Genomic DNA, 19,338 nt, shown 5'->3' on the forward strand with positions numbered 1-19,338 from the left:
TGGTCACTCGCAGGCTTTTAGGGTTAAAATAGCCCTCACCTCTGACCCCTGCGGAGCAAAGTTGTAGCTATTGCCACAAGTTGGGCCAAAGTTTTCAAATCCAGGGCTGGGCAACACCGGAGGGGGCAAACTTCTCCCTGGAATTATTTTTGGTTGGGATTTAAATCATCTTTAGTCTATTTAATTGCCTTTCCCTCCTCCTTTGGCCAAATAATCCCTTTCGGAGAGGTGGGGGGGATTTCAAAACGCCCTGCTCTCACTACCTTTCCCACTGCTCTTTCCATTTAGGTTTAATTTGGCAGATTGTTTTCAAGCATGAAAATGGTTATCATCAAACTGAATTACTGGGTCAGCCTTTCATCCAGAGATCTCAAGAATAAAAGGGGGGGGGGGGGGGGGGCGGGCAGGGGTGTCCCCCCTTTAGGCTTTCCCCGCCATGACCCGTTCAGCTTTACTAAAAAAATAAAAAAAATAAAAGGAGCATTTGGAAAAATGAAGAAAGGACAAAAAGCTTGGATTTGTCTCCTGTGCTTTCTGCACACCTTCACGATCCTCCTCTGCAAGGGGGGGTTTTGGAAGGGGGGGCGGGGGGTGCTCAAATTGAGGAGGGGAAGGAGCCCACAGATGCAAGTACCCCTCTGGCAATAATAAAAATTCATTCAAGTGGGCTATGTCTCCATCTTCCATGTACTGATTAGACTTAACAAGAGTGGAAACTTGTGTAGACCATATTTATGGTATTAACAAGCAGTTAAAAGATTTATCCTTCTTCTGATCAATATTGTTCGTGGCCGGTCCTTCCCCCCCCACCCCCCGGGCCCTCCCCGAAGGCTGCAATGACAATCGCCTTCATACTTTTTCATCACCGATCGAGGTGGCAAAACCCTTTTGTAATTTTCATTAGCCCAGTAAACATGCAATTAACATGCAGCACTGTGGTTAACTTAATTCCTGTTTTAAGGCAAGGACAAGCAAGAAATGGAAGAGCGTTTGTTCCATTTGTCAAGTATGACACACTCCCTACCCTAACAGTTTCTTAAAATAAAAGCTCAGCTCCCCACCACCACGACCACCACCCCTCTTTCCAAGAAACCCCCCACACTGATACACACACACACACAAAAAGGAGCAGGAATCCATTAGTTGGAGAGTATTCTCCTGCCAAAGGCGGTATAATGTATTCCAAATTTTCCCAAGCCCTCACTGTACCGGGGTCCCGTTCCCCCCACTCCCCCCTCCCATCCCAGGGAAGGGGGCTGACTCGCTGATATTTCTCGTGGGTGAAAGATTCAGCCTTCTCCTAACCGTATTTTTTTTTTTAATTTAAATAAAATAAAACTAAACGTGCTTCCCATGACTAAAAGTTGCCATGTTTGTGAAGGGGGTGGGGAAAAATGTCTCCAAGGGTTTCAATTAGCAACAAATGATTATTGCAACGGATTTTTGGTAATGAAAAAATGTGGAGTACCTCTTTCGAGCTGGGATCTCAGGGGCAGTGAGAGAGAGAGAGAGAGAGAGGGGGAGAGGGAGAGAAGGAGAGAGAGAGAAAGAGATTGCTGATTAGCTCGGATTCTTTCCCAACTTGCTTTAGCGTGTGCTTGCGTTCCCTGCCGACCCTACACAGGACACTATATATTTTTTCCCCTTCGGTGCATGTGTTGATAGTCCAGCCTGTAGTTGTTTGCGGTTGGCTTTTTTTTTTTCTTTTCGTTTTTTTTTTTTTTTTCCTGCCGGGGAGGGGGGAGGTGGGAAAGGGGGGGAGGGGGGGCTGAAATCCGTCGCATCCATCCTACCCCCACAGTCATTAACTTAGGAGATTTCCCTCTCTTATTTTTTTTTCTCCCCAATTGGAAGGGTGGGTTGTGAATATTTTTCCCTTTTTTTTTCCTCTTTTTTTTTTTCTTTTTTTTTTTTTTTTAAGTCTCGCCTTTCCAGCTCCAAACAAGGTGTAGCGAGACGCTCTTCCTTCTAAGGAATGAAATGAGACAAGGATCACTCAAAGACATCTCCTACCTTGGGCTTGGGGATTTTTTCTTAAAGGCAAGGCGCACATTCCTAAGCAGCTGTGTACAAAGCCCCCCCTGAAATCTTGTCTGTGTAAAGTTAGAGTGTGTTCAGGGTGTTTTTTTTTTTCCTCTCTCTCCCAAGGCTGATCGCTAATAATACATCGAAAGCACTTCCCTTTAGGTTGTGGGAAATCTATTCCCTTCACCTTGCTTCCTTTTTTTCCCCCCCTGAAGGCTGTAACTTTACTTTTTTTTTCTCTCTCTCTTTTTTTTTTTTTTTTTTAATCAGTTTGCACAATCGCTTAGATAAACACCAAGAAGGAGACTTCTCTTTAATTACCCAACGCACATCTTTCTGGGGGGCAAACAGCGGTCTGATTTTTTTTTTTTTTTCATTTGTTTGTTTCACCTGCCAAACTAAAGGAGAGGTAGAAAAAGGAAGATGCAAGCGATTTGGGACCTTGAACAAGGCAAATATGGTTTTGGTATGTTTACTTATAGTTTTTTTTCTTCTTCTTTGACACTTTTTTCGGGCAATGTGTTGTGATTCTTGTGTTTCTCTTTTAAGGAAAACAAAAAATCCAAAAAAGCAAATGTTAGCTAACGTGCGTCTTAAACGATCGTTTCTAAGGTTACGTGGGTTGCTCTAAGGAGGGGAAGAGGGGAGGGGGGCAGACCCAAGTATGTGTAATTGCAGCACCATCAGTTAGCACGTCCTTTAGCTAAATAAAGCAAAGCAGCAAACAAACAAACAAGCGAACAAACCCAAGGACCGGAGCCGGCTTCCAGGTCCGAGGCGAAGCGCCTCCGAGTCATTTCCCCGGGAGCAGCGCCCGGGCGCTGCCGCCCCTGCCCGGCGCCGGGGCTGCTCGGGAGGAGCGCGGACGGACCTGCTCCCCTGCTCCGGAGGGTGGGAGGGCACGACGAGGCTCTTAACTTTAAGTGATAGGTATTAAACTGCCCGCGATCGCGTCGCTCCGTGCAGCTGGCAGCGTTTATTTGGGGTGGGGGGAGAAGGAAGAAAGAAAAAAAAAAAAAAAAAAAAAACAGGTCGGTGGTGAAGGTAGAGCGCCGAGATCCCCTCTCCCCCTCCGGTCGCTTCCCTGGCTAAGCAAGTACAATGGAAAGAAGCTGGAATATACTCACCATCCGAAGGTGTGGTTGGCAGTTCGGCTGAGGCTTTAAGGCTATTATTTATCCTTTTTTTTTTTTTTTAAGTATTATTGCAAAAGACGTAGATGTGACTTTAGGCAGCAGAAGTGTTTTGCTCTGACAAGAGCAAGCGAGGCTCGGATCCTCGTTAAAAAAAAAAATCACAAAACAGGATTTCCCCCCCCCCCCCCCAATCCCTTACCACTATCCCTTAAAAATACCTATTCGGCACAGCTCTCGCAGAAACCCTGGTGCAGAAATCTTATAGTCCGGTCTAGGAGTGCCCAAGCCAATTAATTTTAAATCCTTAGGAATTAATCAGATTAAAATGTACAGAAGTTTCATTCTCGTATGCATACGTGAGCCAAAAGTCGTTTCCCTTTAAGAGATCCTTTTCTTTTAAAGTTGAATTTTAGGCAGATAAGAGACTTACACTAGGGGGCAGCCAGATACTGTACTTGCTCCAATCTTAAGCAATTTTTTTTCCCTCTCTCACAGCATATGCTCTGATTTAGCACTGTAAATTTTTCAGAGGACCCAACTCTGACAGCCCCTGGTGATTTTCAAAGTACCACAAGCCAGTGGTTAAAAATTGCATTGACTTGGAAGTTCAGAGGCACACAATAGGAGCCACTTTCCCTATTCATGGAACTTCAGTGTGGTGGAAGAGAAAAACACACACATACTACATTGAGGGAGAAGAGGAATTCATTGAATTCTGTTAGACGTAACTGCTTTCCACTGAGTTCAGAGCGAAACTCGGTATTTGTTCGATGCTGTATTCATATTGCGATTTAATCTAGAAAGAATTAGAGGACTGTTAGGCAGCTTTCTGCCAGGAAAGCAGCTTCCCCCTCCTTCCTCCTCTCTTTTTGAAACCTAAAGATTTACACCGGCTCTATCCCCAACTCAATTTTAGCAAAATAAATCCTTCCAATCCCTCTCATTAAAATAAATTTACATCTGCAGTAAAATGGCAGGAGGGATGCGTTTGTTTATTTGGAAAACCAAGACGATCTCACTTTTAAACCAGAGCATTTCCATTGTCATTAGCCTCGGAGAAGGACAGTGGAGAATCTCCCCCTTCCTTGCGAAGCGCTCAGGTTTCGAGGATTATTTAGCGAAATTAGCTGCAGTTCATTTTTACATTCATCTCTTCTGTCTCAACCCACTCGCAGGGGTGTTTTCAAATAAATAGCAAAGCATCTAATGGTGCTAATAGATAGTTATATCGCTGCATCCCTCGAAGAGCAAATAGTTAATCTGGGGCATTCTTCATTAATGCTTGAGCAATCAGCGTATACGGCGGCTTTTAAGCGTGTATCACTGGTTTTTCATTTTTACGATCATACGTTCAAACTATTAATATTGTGCGTCCTGTTAAAAACCGCTTTCTCTTCTGATTCCTGTATTTGTTAGGACGGCGTTTATGTTTTTTCATATGGTGAATTAATCCTGTTTACTTTGTCAGATTCGAGACAGGAAAGGTTGGTGTTGGGTTGTGGTTTGGGTTTCGGCTTTTATTTTTTTCCTCAGGAAATCCAACATCAGCAACAATCTGTGGCTATTCTGCATTTTGAACCCCCACCTTCTCCTACCCTCCCCAAAAGGTCACCTCCTTAGCTCTGGCTTGTTTGGAAATCATAAGGCAGTTCCCCACATTTTAACCAGGAAAGATTCCTTTCCCACTTTCTGTCTTCCCAGTCTCTCCTGGTCACTGTTTCGGGTAAAGGTTATTTTTTTGCTCCGTGAGGATCAATGGGAACGCTGCAGCCTTGTCTTTGAAACTGAGTCGCAAAAACATCTTCGCCCGTGGGGTCTGAACACACCAGGTTTCCCGGCAGGACACTCTCAAGTCGAGGTGCTTTTTACAACTTTCCAACCACCTCCGCACCTGCGGCTTCAGCCACATGTATTATTCCTGCGGCAGAAGTGTGTGGGCATGTGGTAACATGAAAAAGTGTGTGTGAGAAGGTGAGGGGCAATTAATCCCTTACAGAGTTGTGCCCAGGTCTGTGTCCCCGCGGCCGTGCTTGGTGACCGGCTGGGATGCGAGCGCTCATAGACGCGTGTGTTCGCAGAGGAGGAATGGTCCGGCCGGGCATTTATCTGTCTGTGTTAACATGTTTTCTATTTTATCTCTCCGTCCCTTCGCTTGTTCGAGTGTCTTTTGGCCATTTTCACCGGGAGACGGACTCGAGTCCCCGCTCCGCTGGCCGGTAGCTCCATTCAGCGGGAAATAAACACGTCCCCGTGCTTAGCTCTGTTACCTGCTCGTGGTACAGAACGGAGGTCGCGTTACAGCGTCGGGGTACGTGTGGTCACGGAACCCCCGAACCCGCAAAACCCCGAAATAAAGTTAAAGGGCTTGAGGCGAGCCACGCCGTGGCGATGCCGTGCCAAAGGCACGGCTGTCACGCTCGGCGGAGCGGCGTGCCGGGCTTCGGAGCTGTCTGGAGCGGAGCCGCGGTCCCCTCGCTCCGGGGCGAGCGGGAACCAGGAGCGGTCGGGCGGAGCGGCGGAGCCCCGCGCCCCGCCGGGGCCGGGCGGTGCGAGCGGCCGCTCCCGGAGCGCCGTGCGCGGGCGCGCTCGGCTCGGTTCGGCGCGGCTCAGCGCAGCCCGGCCGGGCTCGGCGCGGCTCCGCGGGCGGCCGGGGCACGGCTCGGGAGGCCGGCGGGACACGGGGCGGCCGCGGCGAGCGCAGGTGCCGGGGGGGAGGCTCCACCGTGAGACCCCCGGCGAGCGCCAGCGCTCCCCCGACCGCTTTCGGGCAACCCGCGGCCGCCCCTTCCCCTCGGCGGCGGCGGCGGCAGCGGCAGCGCCGGGGCTCGGCTTCACTTTATTCCGTGGAGTTTTACCTCGCTTTAGCGCCTGCTTTCCGCTCGGCACCCGCCGCCCCCTCCGACCCCCGAGGCCGTGCCCCGGCGGGCAGCCCCAGGTGAGGCGGCGGCGGCGCCGCGCTCCGCACGCCGGGCTCGCCCTAACCCCTGGCCCCGGCGGGGCGTGAGGGCGCGGGGCGGCGGGCGGCGCTAGGACCGCGCGGGCGGCGGCGGCGGCCATGGCGGGCCGCGCAAGGGCGGCGCGGCCCAATGAGGGCCGGGGGGCGGGGCGCGCGCTCCTGGCCACTCAGGCGCCGGCCCGGTTGCCTTATAAGGCGCGCGGTCGCCATGGCGACGCGCGCTGAGTTGCAGCAGCCGTGTCAAAGTTCACTCTCCCGCCAGCGGGGCGAGCGGCCGGCGGGGAGCGCGCTCGCCGCTCCTCGGCCCACACGCCGCCCGCACCGCCCGCCCGCCCCGCCCCGCGCCGCCCCTCCCCGCCGCCGCCAGGGGAGGGGAGCGGGGGGGAGCCCCTGCTTCTTTTTATTTTGGGGCGGGGGGGGGGGGGGAGCGCTGGCGCGCTCTCTCCCCGTGGTGATTTTTTTCCCCTCCTCCCTCCCTCCCCGGCTGAGGAGCGATGCTGCGCGCTGGGTTATGATCCTTCCCTCTCTCTCTCTCTCTCTCCCTCTCCCTCCTCCTCCTCCTCTCCTCCTCCTCCTCCTCCTCCTCCTCCTCCTCCTCCCGCTCCCCTCTTTTATCATCCTGGCTGGCTGGGCGCTGCTGCGCTGGCGAGTTGACTCCTTCCCTCCCCCCCGCCCCGCGGCCCCCCTCCCCCTGCCCGCGCCGTGAGCACCGGCGGCGCGGAGGCGAGAGCCCACTTGCGAGGCGGCAGAAGCAGCATAAGGCAGCGCGGCGGCGGCGGCAGCGGCGGCGGGAGCGGCGGCGGCGGGAGCGGCGGCAGCGGCACCCGAGCGGCGGCGGGAGCGGGAGCGGCGGCGGGGACGCGGCGCGGCGGGAGCGGCGAACCGGCGGAACGGGGCAGAGCGGAGCAGAGCGGCGGCGCCGGAGAGGAGGAGGAACAAATAAACAATCATAATAATAATTCATAATAATCGTAATCGTAACGATAATAAGAATTTTTTTTATAAAACAAAAAAAAAAGAGAGAGAGCGGGGAGGAGGAGGAGGAAAAAAAAAAAGCCAACAGCCCCCCCACACCCCCGAGCCCAAAAGAGGGAGCGAGAGAGAGCAAGAGCGCAGCGGCCGGGCGGAGCGGCGGAGAGGAAGAATTAAAGCGAGCGAAGGAGGGAGGAGAGACAGAGCAGAGAGAGAGGAGGAAAGAGGAGGAGGAGGAAAAAAAAAGCCCACAAAAACAAAGCGATCGCAGTTGATGTTGCTGCTGCAAGCTGGACTTCCAAAAACTACGGCGAGACCGACCGCTCTCCGCGCCGAGAAGAGTCTCCTCCGCTGTGCGTGTTTTTTTCCGCTGTGTGTGTAATCTTTAACCTTTTATTCATTCTTATTTTGATGGCTTTCCTGAATGGCTGACTGCGAGCTTCCCTGGACCTGGCCCCCAGACACCCGCCTCTCCTCCTTCAACTACTCTGCTGCAGATCAGCTCTAAGAGAGAGAGAGGGAGATCTTTGAAGAGATTTTTTTTTTTTTCTCCTCTCTCTCTCTCTCTCTCTCTCCCCCTCTCTCCCCCACCCCCACCACCCCTTTACTTTGCTCTCCTGGAGCCCAGACAATCGACTCGCACCTCGCCCCCCCGCACACACACCTCCATCGCCCCGTGCTTCTGCACCTTCGCCGGTACCGGGAGATCCCCCCCACCCCGACCCTCCTGAAAAAAAAAAAAAAAAAAAAAAAAAGGCAAAACAACAAAAGAGAGAGAGGGAAAAAGAGAGAGAGAGAGAGAGGGGAGGACAAAAAAATAAAAAGACTGCTGCAAAGCTGATCTGAAAAGCAAAGCAAACAAACTTTGAAAATAAAGGGGGAACAGGAAGTTTGGCAACGGTGTCCAATAGATATGGCAATGGTAGTCGGTGCGTGGCGAGACCCCCAGGACGATGTGCCCGGAGCTCAGGGAACGCAGCCTTCGCAAGCCCCGCCGGTGCAGGGACCCCCGGCCGGGGCCCCGCACACCCCACAGACCCCGGGGCCCGGGGGCCCTCCCAGTACGCCAGCCCAGACCAACCCGCCGAGCCAGCAGAACCAAGGAGACAAGCAGCAGCAGCAGCAGCACATTGAATGTGTGGTTTGTGGGGACAAGTCTAGTGGCAAACATTATGGCCAGTTTACCTGCGAGGGTTGCAAGAGTTTCTTCAAGCGGAGTGTAAGGAGGAATCTCAGCTACACTTGTCGTGCCAACAGGAACTGTCCCATTGACCAGCACCACCGCAATCAGTGTCAGTACTGCCGCCTCAAAAAATGCCTCAAAGTTGGCATGAGACGGGAAGGTATTGGGATTTCATTTGTTTTGCAATTTTTTTTTCACTCGCTGCGTTTTGGGGTTTGTTTGGTTTTCCTTTTTTTATTATTTTTAAATAATATATATAATTACTCTTAGCATTTTTAACCTTCCTCTCCAAACCCCAAACCCAACCAGAACCTTTCCTTCCCCCCACCCACCCCCCTCGAATAAACCAGCCAGAAACTTTCTCGTAATGAAAGAAAGCGGTGTTGGGCAGGGTGGGCAGGGAGGCAGGGGCTCTCGCATGCTTTCTCCTGCACTCGTAATTGATTTGTGTTTGTTTTGATTTTGCTGATGGAGGTTTATTGAAAGTGGATTTTTAGTTTCACGCTGCTTAGGAGCGAGATGATGATTCTGACGTGTGGTTACTTTTCCTTCGTGTTTCCTCCTGCATGCTCAGCCTTAGCCCCTGTCCCCCGAGCAGCCCTGTGTGTGTGTGTGTGTCTGTGCGTGTGTGTACACACACACACACACACGGAGCCTCCTGAGATGCACACACACACATACACATACACACACACACACACACACACACACATATATATATATCCTCCAGCACCCTGCCTTAGATTGCAATTTTACACAGGCGGTTCAAATTACTATTACAATGGGACTCACCCTACCGAGGCTCTACAGCACTCCACTGTGGATTCCCAGCCGGATTTTTCCTCCTTTAAAAATATATTTATACACACACACATCTCCACGCGTGTGTGTGTGTGTATTTACACACTGCCGTGTGCCTGCCTTTCCTGGTTGTTATTGCCTCACTTTTCTCTTCTTCCTCTTATTTTCTTGTTCCTCCGGGAGAGGCAGGAGGGGGTAGAAGGGATGGGGTGGGGGGTGTAAGGAGCAGTCCAGAAGTAAGTGTGGGGTGCTCGGATCTCTGCAAGTGGAGTCTTTGTGATATAAAATTAGACGGGAAATGTGAGCCTGCAGTTTTCCAGTGCGTGCTCTGTGTCTGGACGCTGCTATGTAGGTTAAGGGTGAGGGGGCTTGGGACTCGCCGGGCTCCTCTCTTTGTGTTTCTGCAAGAGTAACTAACCTTGGAATACAGGCGATAACAAATATAAATCAAGCACATTTTTAGGCGTTCTCCCTTCTTGTCGTCTCTCTGCCTCTGAGCCCTTTTTCTCTCTCCTTTTTCTCTCGCTGTCACCGTGTAAATTTATTAACAAAATGAAAGGCCCACTTTCCATGGGCAGCGGGGGAAGGTGCCTTTGGATAATGCTCTGAGCCTCACCAGGGGACCTGCCGGGGATGTCGTGGGGTGATTTCGCCTCCTTTGGTATTTTTTACGAGATGGGGGGATGTATAATACCAGCAGCAACAATGTATTCAGTGGGCGAGAAACGCGTGTGGGACCAGAGCCGGGGATTTCGAACTGAAGTGTTTCTTCCTTCTCCCCTCCTCCTTCCCCATCCCGCTCCCCCAGCCTCAAATCAATGAGCTGGTTTAGGTGTAACGGAGGAAAAACACACAAAGACGTATCCTGCATCTCTTGAAGGAGGGGATGGCGGTGGAGGGGAGGGGGGGATAACTGGACTGTGGTGTGTTTTGGGAAGTGAGGAGCTGGGCTCCCACAGCGGCCCTGGCCGAGCCCACTGCGTCCCTGAGCTTTTGTTGTTGCTTGACTTGACCCGAGAACTGCGGAGCCTTCGAGCGGGGCCGGGGCTGAACTCTGGCTGGGAAAATGCATGTTCCCCCCGAAGCTGGCCGGGTGCGGGGTCACGCAGGCACGCACAAGCACACAAAGCAGGCTGTATTTGAACCGATGGTCGCAATTCAGATATTAATAGCTGTAGTTTCTTCTTTATTTACTGCAGCGGTCCAGAGGGGCAGAATGCCACCCACACAGCCAACTCATGGTCAGTTCGCCTTGACAAATGGGGACCCTCTCAACTGCCATTCCTACCTATCCGGATATATCTCCCTTCTTCTGAGAGCAGAGCCCTACCCCACCTCCCGCTTTGGCAGTCAGTGCATGCAACCCAACAACATCATGGGCATCGAGAACATTTGTGAACTGGCAGCTAGGATGCTCTTCAGCGCGGTGGAGTGGGCCAGGAATATCCCCTTCTTCCCAGACCTCCAGATCACAGACCAGGTGGCCCTCCTGAGGCTGACCTGGAGCGAGTTATTTGTCCTCAACGCTGCCCAGTGCTCCATGCCCCTCCACGTAGCTCCGCTCCTGGCAGCTGCTGGCCTCCACGCTTCGCCAATGTCTGCTGACCGAGTGGTCGCCTTTATGGACCACATACGAATCTTCCAAGAGCAAGTAGAAAAACTGAAAGCATTGCATGTCGACTCTGCAGAATATAGCTGTTTAAAGGCCATAGTCCTCTTCACCTCAGGTAGGCGGCATTTCTTTGCTCCTTTCTCTTTTATTTTTTTTTTTTTCTCCTCCTTCCCCGGGCCCCCCTCGAGAAGTGTTTGCTCTTGCAAAGTGTTATTGCCTGCACCCCATGCCCGCTCCCTGCCCCCCGAGAACCAGCGCGGTCTCTTTTCCTTTTAGGAAGCGGTGCCCTGTGCTCTCTCCCCTTCAGGGCCTCGGATCCGAGCATCCCATCTTCTAGGGAGTGCAAATCAGAAAAAAATAAAATAAAAATAAAATACACACACCCCCATTTATTTTTATTTTTTTTTTAAAAAGAAAAATGCAGACAGCCAAAATATACCCCAACCCTAGCTGAATAATGCTGGGGACTGGGAGAGAAGGGGCCTGGGAAGAGGCACCCATTCGCCACGAGAGACTGCGCTCTTCCCATTGAAAATAATATTTTATTTAACAGTATAGCTCTGGGTTGTTGCATTTAATGACACGCATCCGAACAGCAGCAAAATCTGTTTGATGTTGTTAAATACAAGTCGTCCTATCAGTGAAACCACTTTAAAAAGAGGATCATTTTATGGGCAGCCAGGAAGGGAAAAAAGCCCTGCAGGATTAAAAATTGAATTAAAAAAAAAAAAAAAAAGTTAAATGCGCAAATCTGAGTTTAAAATATGTTCCCTGCCATCTCATAAAATAAAATAAATCAACTTTGCAAAGAGCTGTCTCTGATTTAAACAGAATGTGGCAGTGAGCAGTTCTGTGTCATTTAAGCTAAGGGGAAAAGTTTGCATTTGTACCCAGCAGGAACTGCATAGTCCAAAGCGAGTAGCGGGTGCGAAAAGATCATTACCATAAGTAGACAGGGATAGTATGGAAAAGTAAGAGGAGGCTGAAGCTGCCGCTCCGCAGTGTAATTCCGGGGTGGCACAAGCATGACTCTCCCGAGGAAAAGACCTCGAGGTGTTTCTTAGATAATCAAAGAGGGGAGGGGGGGGGAAATATGTGTCAACTTTTGCTGCCTAGAAATAGTGCATGAGTTATAAAGCAATAATTGAGTGCGTTGTGAAATCTAATTAGCTTGCACTAGAGTTTAACCTGGGTGAGTAATAATCCTGATATTAACTCTGGAGGCTAAATTTTTTTTTTTTTTCTTCTGAGGGGAAAAAAAAAAAAAAATCTGCTCGCTAATTTGTGCAATACGTTATCTCAGATCACTAACTTTGAGGCTGCACCGGCAACCCAGTGTGCTGGAGCCCTGGAAGTTTGGGGATTAAATTTAAAAATACATATATTTCGCCTGTAACTCATTCGGACGCTTGGGAAAGTGGCCACGCGATAAACATATGAATGGAAGCAGGACCTGCAAAATAATTACTCATCAGAGTTTTTTAAAGCCTGATATCAGGAAACAGGAAAAAAATGTAGTTTATGTGGGAAAAGAAGGGCTCACAATCCGTTCCTTGTTGTGTTAAAGGGGGTCTGGGGAACGAAGTCATTTTCTGGACTTTGTCCAGGTTCTGGGTCGTGACCTAAACTTCCTTTTATATATTATTGCTTTACACATAAAAAACTTCTCCTTTTTTTTTTTTCCTCCCCCCCCAATTACTGGTGCTAAATCCTGAGGTGATCAATGAGCAGGGCGCATCTAGCCACAGGGAGACAGGGATCCCGAGTGGGAAGGGGTGTCCGTGGGGTGCTTATTTTATTTTTCTATCGTTTTTCTAGGATGCATTTTGCTCTCCCTCGCTCAGCCGCTCAGCGAGGATCCCACACACGCTCACATCCCTCCCCAGCCCCTGCCCAGCTCACACCCACACCAAGGAGTTTATTTCCAATCCTGCCTTTTCTCCCAAATCACTTTTTTTTTTTTTTTACTTTTTTTTTTTTTTTTTTTAGCCTTCTGAGAAAACAATCGTCCGATCCTGTCGTAACTGTTTAATTTATGACTATTTTCAAAATGGGAGGCCTGGCGTGTAAATTGCCTCCCAACTAGATAAACGTTTCTTGTTATCTGATTCTGGGGAAGACAGCCACATGCAAAAAAATATAGGGTGATGCTTGCAGCTTCTGCAGCACCCCAATAACCCTCCCTGATGTAAAGCAGACGCACATAGATGCATATAATGTTTGCTGCAGCCTCTTTTAAGAGGGAGGGGGGAAAAATCTGGGTTCTAATGACTCGCAGAATATGCATGTGTTAGCCCTGTGCCTAGGAAAGCCACAGGGAGGTCAGGTCACAACCTGTGCTCTTTCAGCACAGACGTCTCTGATTTAAAGGGAACTTATTGTATTTTAGCGTATCAGGGAAAAAAAAAAAAAAAAAAAAAGAAAAAAAATGTCCAGACCCTATCAGGGAGTTTTCTTCTTGTAAGGGCCTTTAGGTTTAAAAAGAAGAAGAAGAGGAAAAAAAAAAAAAAGAGGGGGGAGTGGAGGGGGGGGAAGAAAGAAAGAGAAAAGAAAAGAGGGGGGAAAAGAAACAGCTCAAATGAACAGAGAGATCACAGTTTGCATGGCTGCCTCTGAATAGGCTAAACTGACAAGATCAGTTTTAAAGGGCCACTTAAATCAGTTTCAAAGACTGAAGAAAAACGCGTTGTCTTCTTTGGGGGAGAATCTGTTGCTGGATCCGGGGCGCCATTATCTTTGGCTGGGCCAGTTTTTTATTATTATTATGATTTCTATCACTGTGAGTAGTAGTCCTTCTCATCACAGGATTAGGCTCCCCCCAATTATTTTCCAAGAAGGGGGGGTGTGGAGAAATAGTGGCTCCCTTTCCCCCTTTTCGACTCAAGCCTTCCCCGCCCCCCCAGCCTTTCCCCCAAAAACCACAGAGATATGAAATTAGGCTTGGCCAGCACCTCCTTGCCACCCCTCAGGTCTGTGTGCCATTAGAAATCTCGACTCTGGGAGCTGTGCTCAGTCCTAAAGGAGACCCTCTAGACCAGAGAGAAATGCAGACACACACACGCATGCACAGAGAGATTGTCCCTTTTGGTAGAACCCACTTAAACTCTGGGGGGCGAGGTGATGGCGCACAATCCACTCTTAAACCAAGACATTTGAAGAGAAAAAAATCAAATTAAAAATTAAAAAAAAAAATAAAAAACACAAACCACCAAAACCTTTTTAATCTGATGATTGCTTTCTTTTTTTTTTTTCTTTCTTTTTTTTTTTTTATTTTTAATACACTTTCTTCTAGATGCCTGTGGTCTCTCTGATGTAGCCCATGTTGAAAGTTTACAGGAGAAGTCACAGTGTGCTTTGGAAGAGTATGTTAGGAGCCAGTATCCCAACCAGCCAACACGATTCGGGAAGCTATTACTACGTCTCCCCTCCCTTCGCACTGTCTCCTCTTCTGTCATAGAGCAATTGTTTTTCGTCCGTTTGGTAGGTAAAACCCCCATAGAAACCCTAATCAGGGATATGTTACTGTCTGGCAGCAGTTTTAACTGGCCTTACATGTCCATTCAATAAAACATCCGAGAGAGGAAAAAAAAAAAAAAGGAAAAAAAAAAAAACCACCAAGACAAAAATTTAAAAAAAAAAAAAAAATTCAAAATTGAGAAGGGAGATGAGAGTGAAAGGAAAGCAAATGACATTTGGGTTCTGGTTGTTTCTTAAATTTCCTTCTGCTAAGAAAGGATGTAAAAGGATGTTACAAGTTTGCAAAGAGAAGACAGGAAAAAATTAATGGACTGTGAATTAAAAAAAGAGACTGTCAAATGAACTTTTACAGAATGCATTAAAAACTCCCGTGTCGTTCAGAAAAAAACTTGCTACTTATCATTTTTTTTGTAAAAAATAAAAAAGAGGGAAAGAAAAAAAGAAAGAAGAAGAAAAGAAACGATGGTGGGCTTTTTCTTTTTTTCTTTTTTCTTCTTTTTTTTTTCTTTTTTTTTGGGGTAAACTTTTTAAAAAATCTCGCTTAAAGTGCATTTAAAGGAAATTTGGAGAAAATTAGCAGAACGGAAGAAAGTAAGTCTTTTTTTTCCAAATTATTAATTGTCCTATGTGTCTATGTACCTATAGCTGTTCTTTTTTGTATTTTTCTGGTTTCAAACCAGTTTATTCTGTGGTTCTATAATAATTTTTGATATAACCTTGGCTTCTTTAAAAAAAAAAATAAACTGTGTATCCTTAAAATATATGTTCTGAAAGAATTAAAACTGAGTCCACGAAAGTATCATAGGAAGAAAGGAAAAGAGAAAAAAAAAAAAAACCCTCAACAACACAATGATGGAAGCGCACTTAAGGTGGTGACCCAAAATCTAGCTTGAAGCTGAGAGAGCTATAATTATATAGACCCGAATGAACCACACGTGTCATATAACTCCCCCCAAATCTAGGTTTTTTTGATATTTCGGACAGAAAATGAACTGTGGGGATTTATTATAGGTAGAAGGATTTTGTGTCCAAGACACACTACGGTTTTGATTTAAAAGGAAAAAAAAAAAAAACAAAAACAAGCAAACAAGCAAAGTGAACTTTTGTAATTTGAATTGGGTTCCACATAGTTCATCATGAATTGTTATTAAACTCCTCTATCTGTTTGTATATTTGCAAGCCCTTTGTATTATAATAATTGTTGATATTTTCCCTTTTTAAAAAATACCATTGAAATCAGCATGACAAAATAACACTGTTGGCACTTATAGATAACGTGATTGATTCAGTATCTTAGAGTTTACAGTTTTGTGTTTAAAAAAACTGAAGGTTTTTTTTTTTTTTTAAGTGCAACATTTCTGTATACTGTAAAAGTTATAATAACTGAACTGTTTGGTCGAGTCTTTGTGTGTTATATTCCAAGGAAAATTGAAAGTATTCAGAAATTAAAATATTATTTGATATCTGAAACTTGTTTGGCTGTCATAAATGTCTTTCAGAAACCACATTACTTCTCTATAGTTTGCAGTCATTTAAGTCCATAGGCGATTGATTTGTTTACTTGTCACAGTAAGTTTGTAGCAGATGTATTGTAGTGTATTTACCTGTTTAATTCCGGGATGGGGGTGGAGGACTTAAGTTCGTGGTTTATCTCTGGTTTTAGGAAGTACTATGCTGAAATGGTAAACCATCAACCCCCATTCATCTAATCCTCCTGTTAATTAAAAATGGATTTTCTGGAAAAAAAAAAAAAAAAAGGCCCTTATTTTTGTCACACTTAAGTGCCTGCGTAGGAAAGGTATTGTTGTGAAAAAGTATTAGAAATCTGGAGATCAGTATCTATTTTATGATCAGAATGGGGCGAAAAATCTTTTGTAAATGTCTGACATACGCGCACAAGATCATTCAAGCAAGGTAATAGCAGTATTGTAAATATAGGTCAGTTGTTTGCAATGAGTTTTCTTTAAGTATGTGTGATTTTTTATAATACTCCGTAGTTGCCATCTATCGTTGTCATTGAGAGGTCTTCAAATGGAGTGGCTTTAGCTTCTAGCACTGAGGAGTCGGTTTTTAATGTATATATACTCTCAAGTGGATTTCTTTTTTTTTATTATTATTATTTTTTTTTTTTTTAACCTTAGACTGTGAAAGCATGACCACAGGTCATCTCCCCCTTTTCCATATGGGCTGTATGTCTGTGTGTATGCTGGCACGCAGGCAGGCGTGGGCGTCCATGGATGTCCCCTGTGTGTGGAGGCACGGGGCCCTCTCCTGCAGCCCTGGCACAGGCGCAGCTCCCACCGGGACTGGGACCTGCCTGGGCGGGTGGCATAGCACCGGACACACCACTGGGGAATTGAGTGCTATCCCGAGCAGGCAAAAAAAAAACAAACCCCACAAAATAACCCGACCCAAACCTGAAGGAAGGCAAGATGATGTGGTTTTTGCAAGGGGTTGATATTTTATTTCGTGTGTGTGCGTGTCATTTATTTTTTTTCTCTCTTTTCTTTCTCTCTCCCCCCCGCCCGCCCTCCCCTTGGTCTATAGCAGATGCTTTGTATGTGAAAGCTTGCAATTTTGTTCTTGTCTGAGGCTTCCCCCTCTCCCTTTTTACCACACGTAACTACACCATGTTGTGGTTTCACAAAAAGAGAGAGAGGGAGGGAGAGAGATCATTCTGTAAAGTCGATTAAACCCTGATCTTTAGTGTGTTCCAGTTAGACACATCTGTACTGGGGGCTGAGGGGCGTATGACTGTGAATTTGAGCAGAGTTTTACATCTGAATCATGGCTCCTTTTCTATAAATATATAAATATATATAAATATATAAATATACTATTATTGCAGGGGAATTGCTGACCTCTAGATTTAGCTTTTTCTATTGCAAGTGCTATCCATGTGAGTGTGTGTGTGTGAAGTTTTTATGCTTACTAAGAACACAGGATCTTGACTTGTTTGTTTTGTGTTAGTTTATTGTAAACAACCATTTGTTGTAAATTGTTATTGGCATTAAATTATAATTTATGATTTTCAAATCCAAAACATTCTCTGCTTTTTATGTTTTAAAGCCTGTAAGCTATCTCTGTATTTATAAGTTTCTTGCAGCGAGCTTTGGTTCACAGAGAATAATAGTAAACAGAAAATGCACCAGGGTTAAATAAAAACACACACACACACACACACGCACGCACACACACAAGCCCCGTGTATATATGTTTGGAATGCTCAGAGGAGGATTTGTTTAGGGACTTCAGTTAGTTTTAAGTTTATAGCATTTAAAGAAAGTTTTTCTTTTCATGCTGAGTTAGAACAAAAGATCTATCCAAAGATTGAATTGGACAAAAGAGGAGGGTTGGGATGGAGAAGCTTGTTCTATGTTGAATTGAGGAGATCCTTTTTTTTTTTTTTTTTTTTTTTTTAAGAAAAGGAAAAAAAAAAAAAAAAAGCTGTTAAACATGGCGACTCTTTCCCTCTAAGTGTCTAATTTATTTTTTTTTTTCCGTGCGGTTCCCCCAACCCTCCCTTTTATTATATTTTCTGCTTTAATCTGATCTCAGCTCGCTCTATTCCTTCCCCCCCACCCCTGCCACCGGGACTGGCGGGGAAAGACCCAAAGGCGACCCGGAACGACAGCGAGAGCTGCGGAGCCGCCCGCGGTGCAACCCACAGCTCGCGAAAGGTCTTCTTCACCCCCCCCCTTCCCCTTCCTCCTCCTCCTCTCCTCCGCTCTCCCCTCCCCGCCGCCGCTCTCCCAAACCTCCCCCGGCCCCGCCGGGGGGGCGGCGGCCCCGCGGGGCGCGGAGGGGGCGCGGGAGGAGGCGGCTCCCCAAGTTCAGACAAAAGCGGGGGCTGGGGCCGGAGGAGGCGCCGGGCGGGCGGTGCCAGCCCGCGCGTGTGAGCGTGTCCGTGTGTCCGTGTGTGCGTGAACGCGTGCGGAGCCGCGCGTATCTCCGTGCGCGGGCGCGGGGCTCTGCCTCGGGGCCGCGCCGCCGCCGGCGGCCGGGCCGGGCCGGTGGGAGGTTTTTTTTTTTTATTATTATTTTTTGGAGGGGTTTGTTTTTTTTTTTTTTTTTTTTTTGGAGGTTTGGAGGAGGAGCGGGGGGCTGCGCGGCCGCGGTTGGAGACGCGTGGGAAAGTCCGCGGCGGCGGAGCTCAGCCAACATGGCGGCCCCGGCCGGGCCCTCGCCCCGCGCAGCCGGGGGGGCCCCGCGGCCCCGCTCCGCGCCCCGCGCAGCGCCCGCGGCCCCGCCGGAGCGGCCGGGCTCGGCCGGGGCCGGGGCCGGGGCCGCGGCCGCGGGCGGCGCTTCCCCCGGAGCCCGTATCCCATCCGCATGTCAATGACCTGTGGAAGCATCTCCCCCGTGCGAGCGCGGCGCGGTGCAGCGGGGTCACACCGACCCCGGGTGGGATAGCGGCGTGCGAGCCCGCAGGGAGAGCGGCATCCTCGGGATGGGCCGAAAAAGGGAAGGGGGGAAAGGGGGGAAAGAATAAAAAAAAAAAAAAAAAGGAAAGAAAAGGGGGGAAAGAGAAAGAGGGATAGCGAGGAAAAGGCGAGGATGTTTCGAGGCGCTCCGTAACCGCCGGTGATAACGGGCGGGATGTGGGAATGGAGATGGGTTTTATTTTTATTTCTTTCTCCTCTTTTTTTTTTTTTTTTTTTTTTTTTTTTTTTTTTAATTAAAACTTTAGTGGGTCCTGGGGATCGCTCTCGCTTCGCTTTGCTTTGTAGAATGGAAAGAGATACACGGAGAAATGCAGGCCTTGTCAGGATTTATTGAAGTTGGGTTTAAAAAACGTGCTTCAGATGATTTTTCCCATTTTCTCAGATTTCAAAGGCTCCCCGCAGTGCGGCTGCCTAATTAATGGTGAAATTCAACTAAATCTAATTATGCAGTAATTTTAAAGCAGTTAGTCCTGGGCGCTGCTTTGTAATAGGAACCCAGTTTTTAAAGTTTGCTTAATGTGTTGGTTTAGGGAGCTGGGGAGGAGAAGGGTGTAAGGGACAGAGCTGTGGGGTTGTTTTTTTTCATTTCCCTCTTCTCCCCTTCCCCCCCACCCCCCTTTTTGTAAAGCAAAGAAATGCAAAATATAAACCCAAAACAGCCAGCGAAAGGCAAGGAGAGAGGCTGTCTTATCCCCTCGTATGTGATACGGGTATTGAGTGAGAAGCACCAG

General features: G+C 48.0%; 1 protein-coding gene and 1 long non-coding RNA gene across 5 annotated transcripts in view; one reads left to right on the top strand and one right to left on the bottom strand.

The window, feature by feature from the left end:
- LOC119704926 overlaps positions 1-1,686 on the bottom strand; it is a 32,367-nt gene extending 30,681 nt beyond the window's left edge. The window contains exon 1 of the long non-coding RNA XR_005258100.1: positions 40-1,686. This is a non-coding gene — a long non-coding RNA (uncharacterized LOC119704926). The remainder of the gene's footprint in view (positions 1-39) is intronic.
- A 144-nt stretch (positions 1,687-1,830) lies between these two features.
- On the top strand, positions 1,831-15,919 carry NR2F2 (nuclear receptor subfamily 2 group F member 2). 4 transcript variants are annotated; one of them, XM_038146673.1, is made up of 4 exons: positions 1,831-2,040; positions 2,430-2,491; positions 10,273-10,800; positions 13,978-15,919. In XM_038146673.1, the coding sequence occupies exons 2-4, from the start codon at positions 2,449-2,451 to the stop codon at positions 14,250-14,252; spliced, it is 846 nt and encodes a 281-aa protein (XP_038002601.1). In that variant the 5' UTR covers positions 1,831-2,040; positions 2,430-2,448; the 3' UTR covers positions 14,253-15,919. The 4 variants fall into 4 exon arrangements, with proteins under 4 accessions (XP_038002601.1, XP_038002600.1, XP_038002598.1 ...); XM_038146672.1 differs by lacking the exon at positions 1,831-2,040 and having other exon boundaries at positions 2,082-2,491; XM_038146670.1 differs by lacking the exons at positions 1,831-2,040; positions 2,430-2,491 and adding an exon at positions 7,852-8,432 and having other exon boundaries at positions 10,252-10,800; positions 13,978-15,632.
- The last annotated feature ends 3,419 nt before the right edge of the window (positions 15,920-19,338 follow it).

Source organism: Motacilla alba, chromosome 10 (genome assembly GCF_015832195.1).
Source record: "Motacilla alba alba isolate MOTALB_02 chromosome 10, Motacilla_alba_V1.0_pri, whole genome shotgun sequence".
In the NCBI taxonomy this organism is placed as follows: Eukaryota; Metazoa; Chordata; class Aves; order Passeriformes; family Motacillidae; genus Motacilla; species Motacilla alba.